Consider the following 6362-nt stretch of genomic DNA (forward strand, 5'->3'; position numbering starts at 1 on the left):
CCGCGGGCAAAAGCTAGTTCTAAATAAAATGCTACCACAGATAGTTTCTTATATGATTATCAGGGATGTGCAAAATGCCATACAAATATGATTTAATTATCACCATCTATTATAATTGGTCTGCAATTTTATAATTAACGTCATTATGGAAGCATGGCGTTTGAAGCGCTTCCTCATTTCTATATATATGGTTTAAATATGTATATGTGATTTATTTAATAACCAAAATGAGATCTCAAAATATTTGCAAAAAGTTATTTGTCTGAAAATGGTGATTTCCATATCTATAAAACTAATGTTAAGCGTTAGGTTCTAATTAGGATATAGTAATAGAAATACGCGATTATGCGAGACTTAGGTTTTTCTTCATTGGAGTCTTAATTCAATATTTATATTATTGGTTAAAAATATTTTAAGAAATTAAAAACTTTTTAACGGATTTTAAATGCGATTTTTTCATTATATTATTAACCCGCCGTTTCGAACACTTTACAGCGAGCTTGGTTCAAAAATGACTAAATAACATTTTTAATTTCTAAATGAATAATACTCGCGTAAAATCAAACACAAGAAAATACTAAAAATATTTTATGAACCACGCAGTTTTATTTTATATCGGACATTCTTAATTCTATAACATACAGAATGTGTTGCAAGAAATGCATGTAAAAGACGGCGAAAAGTTACTTTTTAACCGATTTCAACCTTTTTTTTTACTTTTGGGATAACCAGATTTTGTTGATTCTTTTGTTTTTCAGCTAAAAGCTGTATCTTACGAACGGTCCAATTCAAATTTGGTCTAGATCTGACAATTTGAAGCAACCAAGGCAAGCATGATGACGGAAGTTTAGTGTTTTTTATTTTTTTTATTGTGGGAATTGAGCATACTTCGCCACGATTTGGGCCAACTCGCTCGGGGAATTACCACAGCACCACAGAAGACCGGTGTGAAATAGCATTCTGCTGTGTTTCGTTCGGTGAGTGGAGGAGCCGGAGGCACATATCCTTTTCCTCACCCTTCCTAGTCCCTTATTCCTCTCGCCAAGCCTTTCTTAATCCATTCTCAATTTAAAGTGGGCAATCCATTTGTACAGGCGTAAGGTCTTCAATGGACCTTATGCCTCTCCAAATGTTCATGGGCGGTGGTAGCGCTCACAATCAGGCGTCCCACCAGCTCCATTGTCAACTGTAACATAAAAAACATGAATTTAAAGGGAAGGCACTGTTTCCTGAGATACAGGTGATAACCTAGTTCAGAAGGCAGAGCATCGTTGTCCATTTATCATTTGTCCTTGCAAATAATATTGTCTTGTAAGTATTATTATAATACAGTTGTTATATAGCACGTTTCCAGTCACATAAACAATATAACGAATAATCGGTTTAGAATGTTATAAATTCTTTACAAATAATATCTCTTCTTACTAAGATGTCGATAAACAAACATATGTTTTTAGTTAGTCGTGTACAAATAGTACAAGTATGTACATGTAATATAATGTTTTTTTTTTATTGAGAAGATGATAAAATCGTAATCGTTAAATCGTTGACGGAATAAATATTCATACTATGTTATAAAAAATATTGCCTGATGGAATAAATAAGCAAAATTATATATTGACTAAATGGGTTTCCTGCACGTTCTGTTATCATTGAAATTAATATTTTCATAGAAGCAAGTACAGTAGAATTATCTATTACTATATGTTACTAGAATACTATAAGGATTTTTTATATTAGCTTAAATCCGCTTTGCATAAGCGGTACCCAAATAAAAATAGGATATTAAAACTGTGCCGTTTAGACGAATAAGCTATCTTCGTGGTTAAATTCGTCATTTATGCAGCTATCCAGTGTATGGGATTTTATAAAAGTTAATCGTAGTAAGCACCTAGTGTGGATGTATTTCTAAATAAGCTTAAGTAAGTTAATGCTATTTCGGTAAGTGAAGATTTTTTTTCTGAAATTCAACATTTTTTACGACATTTTATAAAAAAATAGTATATATAGACAATTATGGTCTATGTTTGTTGTGTGTTCTCTCTTTCTTTTCGTTTTTGGATGTCGGTTACTAAAAATTCTGCTGATATTTCGATCACTGTTTTAAATATATGGAAAATAATAATATATAACTTGAATCAAAATAAATATAAATCATCATTTCGCCATTAACTTATAAATATTCATAATAATTTGTCCTGTAAAATGTAGTATTGTTCTAATAATAATTTCAAGTCATACAAACATGACGTCTTGAAGCAGTATTAATTCCAGTGTGGAAAAGTGATAGAACTATACAGATAGTCTATCGCCATCACCATGTATTATCAGAATAATAATTATTATTCTTATAATAGATCTTATGATAAAAGACAAAAGTGTGTGTGTATTGTATAAAAATATAATTACCAATACATTTACGTGTGTAAGGAAGCAAGCATGGTAATGCAGTACATGGTTATAATATAAAAAACAAAATTTGCTATAAAACATTTATTTATTCATATTTACAATTAAAAGCTATTTTTATATTTTTAAATCCATCATCGTACTTAAATCTAGTACTGTCCATTTACATTGCCAAGTAACTATACTTATCTAAGCCTAGAAAAATTTACACAAGAGGAAATGAGAGGGAAGATGTTATGATTGAGATCATTAATGAAGAGTGAAAGAGATGGGATGTACAGAAGGGGCTTTTCAAATGATCCGGTTAACACGACCAGCATTAGGTTTACCGAGTCTAACATCACAAGAATTGTTCACAGCTTATACATTTCAAAATAGCGTAACCAAGTATATATATTCGTGGCACTTGTACGATTTTGTTATTAAAAATGAAATATATAAAAACATATTTATTTTGTATATGCCAATGTCATTTGAAGCGGCATTTAAAAACGTAATGAGTACAGAATAACCATCGAAATTACTTATAATAAGTAATGACTGCTATCTGTTGTAATAAAGATCCTAAACTTATAAATATTATAAGATCGAGACCCAGTTAAATACGTCATAAAAGGAAAAAAATTGGTACGTATAGAACAAAATCATATAGTGCCACAAGTCGTAACAAATATCGCGCAGTAGAAATACCATCCAAAAATCTATAGAGCTACAAAGCATCGGTGGTCGGCTCTATTCATTTATTTCAGTATTCTCATCGATTCTTAATAACGGTAACCAGTTTGTGCGTTGAAGTTGCCATTACCGGAGCCGCGACCAGCGTTAGGGGTCAGGTACTGGCGGGATGGAGCACCAAAACCGGAGGACTGGCCACCGAAAGCAGAACCCCGAGCGCCAAATCTTGAGCTTTGTCCTCCGAATGCAGACCCTTGTCCGCTGAAGCTAGACGACTGGCCGCCGAAGGAAGATCCTCTGCCGCCGAATCCCCTGGAAGGAGCACCGTATTGGCCAGAGGGAGCGGAGTATCCACCGTTTCCAGCACCAGCTTCAGCTCCCTCACCGTGGTATGAACCTGAAAGGAGGAACATTATAAAGCTGCGGGGATTGCTATAGAATAAAGAGAGTGTTATTAATTATCTTGGTCAATTCCAAGGTGGTGATTCGATGTAGACTGTGTAGTAATAAAATAAATGTTGTTTCTGCACTTGAAGTAATTGCACTTCAAAATTCATGAACTTTCAATGAAAGTTTAAAAAAGCTTAATTTTCCTTTCAAATAAAAGATAGTCGTAATAGAAAGTTAAATAAAACAGTAGCACAATCAAAACTGGCAACCACACTCATATACGCAATAGTTTTCATAAACATTATGCCCATTTGATGGCATTATAAAGTTTAGCAAATATTATTGTATCGCACCTACTAGTATGAACTGAAGAAACAAACTTATTATAAAGCAAATAATAAGCTACAAGTGTTCCAACGTTCGTGATCGGTTTTAAACAGCCCCGCAATTAGATTTTGCAACCAAATATGCGCACGCGTTTTGTGCGGTGAATTGCAGATGACTTTGACAAGAGCTAATGACCGAGCGGATTATTGTAAAAATGCATTATTTTAGGTATCATTATAAAAAAAGCAATAAATTAATGTGCTTGAAAATCTTAATTATATAAAAATCCAGTGTCACGATCTACGTTCCCAATGAACTCTTCAAAAACTCAACCGATTTTGATGAAATTTGGCATTTTATGTGTAATTTGGTTCAACTTAAGATATAGGATAGTTTTTATTTCGATTAATCCCAATAATCTATCTCAATATTTTTAATTATTACTCAGCTACAGCAACACATGACTGGGTATGCTAGTAATTTTATATAATATTAAGGACTGTTGTGAATGCCGTGTACACCTTTAATTGATAAGTATACATTTAAATTTATGCATTATGCTTATTGTATAAATATTAAATGTATTCTGGTTGCTGTGCCATCCTTATAATAAATAAATAAACAAAATATAAGTTGAAAACGTACATTTACTGGACACAATGAAACGGTAACATCCGAGAGCTTTTCAAGGCTGTATCTGATCGTTGCAAGGTTTTAAAAGCGATTTGATGATACAATTTAAGCTTATTGTCGATTTTTTTTTATAAAGAACTCGCTTTAATAGTCGATAATAAAGTTAAATGACGTTTTTTGTTTGTTTTAAAGAGAGAGATATTTCTGGTATATTTAGTAAATTCGATGAGGATAATTCTCAATTAAACTACAGTAATTTTAACGTTTAATTGCTCGTAACATGTATCAAAAAATGAATGGAAAGAATCGAACGGTAAAGTCAGAATATTAAACATTTTCTAGATTGTTCTATTTAAAATCTATGAATCTACAAAACCCAGTTTACGACAGACTAAATGTTAATGTTAACCTCTCCAACCTCTCTCAGCTAATGTGTGAGATTTAGCACACAGATCACAGGGGACTCATGTGAATCAGCTACAATAGTTGTCATTGTAGTTACAAATTGCCCATTTTGTCATAAATTAGTTGCTTAATCACACCACAGGTGGACGTTTGCGTTTGGATGTTCTTAGGAATTCCCGTATTGGAAACGTGTTGGAACGTATGGGCAGTCTTCATGGAAATTCCCTTTTGGTTATCAAGGTGATTTGATGTTAATTGAGATGCCTTTATATGTTTATGTAAATTTGTTTCGGATGAAAGCCTAAAAGTACGGGCTAGTTACGGAAGAAATAATTAATAAATTATGTTCATATTTAAACAATACTATTCGTCTCTAATATAAAGAATACATTGGTCCTATTTGTTTAATTTCTTTGAGTAAACTGTGTCTATATTTTCTTGTAATTTTGGTGAAGATGATCAAATTATCCATACATACAACCTTATTACATTCTAAACACAAATTCCTAGTGCATTGGGAAATGTTCCAACTCATGAGATGATGCAAACGGTCATTACTCTGTTATATTAATATTGAGATTACGTTTACAGTGAGTCGCGATTATTATTTCATATAATTTATTATCTTACTTTTCTTCTCACGGTGGCTATAATGGATTATATAAAATTATGATGTTTCATTCAATACCTTTGTTCGGGGATGTTATGTTTTGTCTTTATAAGAGTTCTGTTATCTATGACTTCTAGAACTTTCTTATCCATCATTGTTATTGTATTTATAGACATAATTTTACGCATCTTTTATAAAATTACAAATAGTTTTAAAAGCATCATTTGTAATTCAGGGCAATTGCGAAATATTTGCCAGTAATTACATCCCATTTATAATAGAAGCGAACACAGCTTTACGTGGATTGACCTTATATCTAAAGCCTTTGATCTAGATATTTGGATGTACCATTTCACGATTCAAGATATAAATGTATCCTGAAGTGGCATTCACTTTGGGATCGTCAAAGGACACAAATTTGCAACTAGAAATTATGCAGATACCTAATGTAGAACTGTATGTTTATATACAGTTTCAAATGATAAAAGACAAGATTATATAATGTATAAAATAACCTTTGTTAGAACAATGTGTTCGAGGAATATTATGATATTTCTTGTAGACAGTGAATGCTAATTTTTTTTAACTGTATGGAAGAATGACGATAAAATATATTGTTATTTAAATACTATGATATCTATTTTACATATTCATGTGCATGACAATATCTTTCTTAATAAGAGGATAGATACGTGGAATATGTAATTACTACCCGCAAATATAAATGGAATAATGCATTAATATTTCACGATGAATAAACAGGATTTTGGTAATGAAATAGATGACGCGATCTAACCTTTGGGGTTTAGAGGATCTGGAAAGTTGTCACGACTGCGCACTATACTTAGTCTGGCCATAAATACTGTTACACTTAATTATAAAAAAATATTACATTTGAATTTCGAATCTGTCA

At 32.0% G+C, this 6362-nt stretch overlaps 1 protein-coding gene across 1 annotated transcript in view; it reads right to left on the reverse strand.

Moving 5' to 3' along the window:
- Positions 1-2478: 2478 nt before the first annotated feature.
- The window catches only part of LOC119831642 (pupal cuticle protein 36-like), an 11053-nt gene continuing 7169 nt past the window's right edge, over positions 2479-6362 (reverse strand). The window contains exon 3 of the mRNA XM_038355077.1: positions 2479-3481. Within this exon, the coding sequence (XP_038211005.1) occupies positions 3174-3481 (308 nt within the window). The 3' untranslated portion in view covers positions 2479-3173. The remainder of the gene's footprint in view (positions 3482-6362) is intronic.

Source organism: Zerene cesonia, chromosome 14 (assembly GCF_012273895.1).
Source record: "Zerene cesonia ecotype Mississippi chromosome 14, Zerene_cesonia_1.1, whole genome shotgun sequence".
In the NCBI taxonomy this organism is placed as follows: Eukaryota; Metazoa; Arthropoda; class Insecta; order Lepidoptera; family Pieridae; genus Zerene; species Zerene cesonia.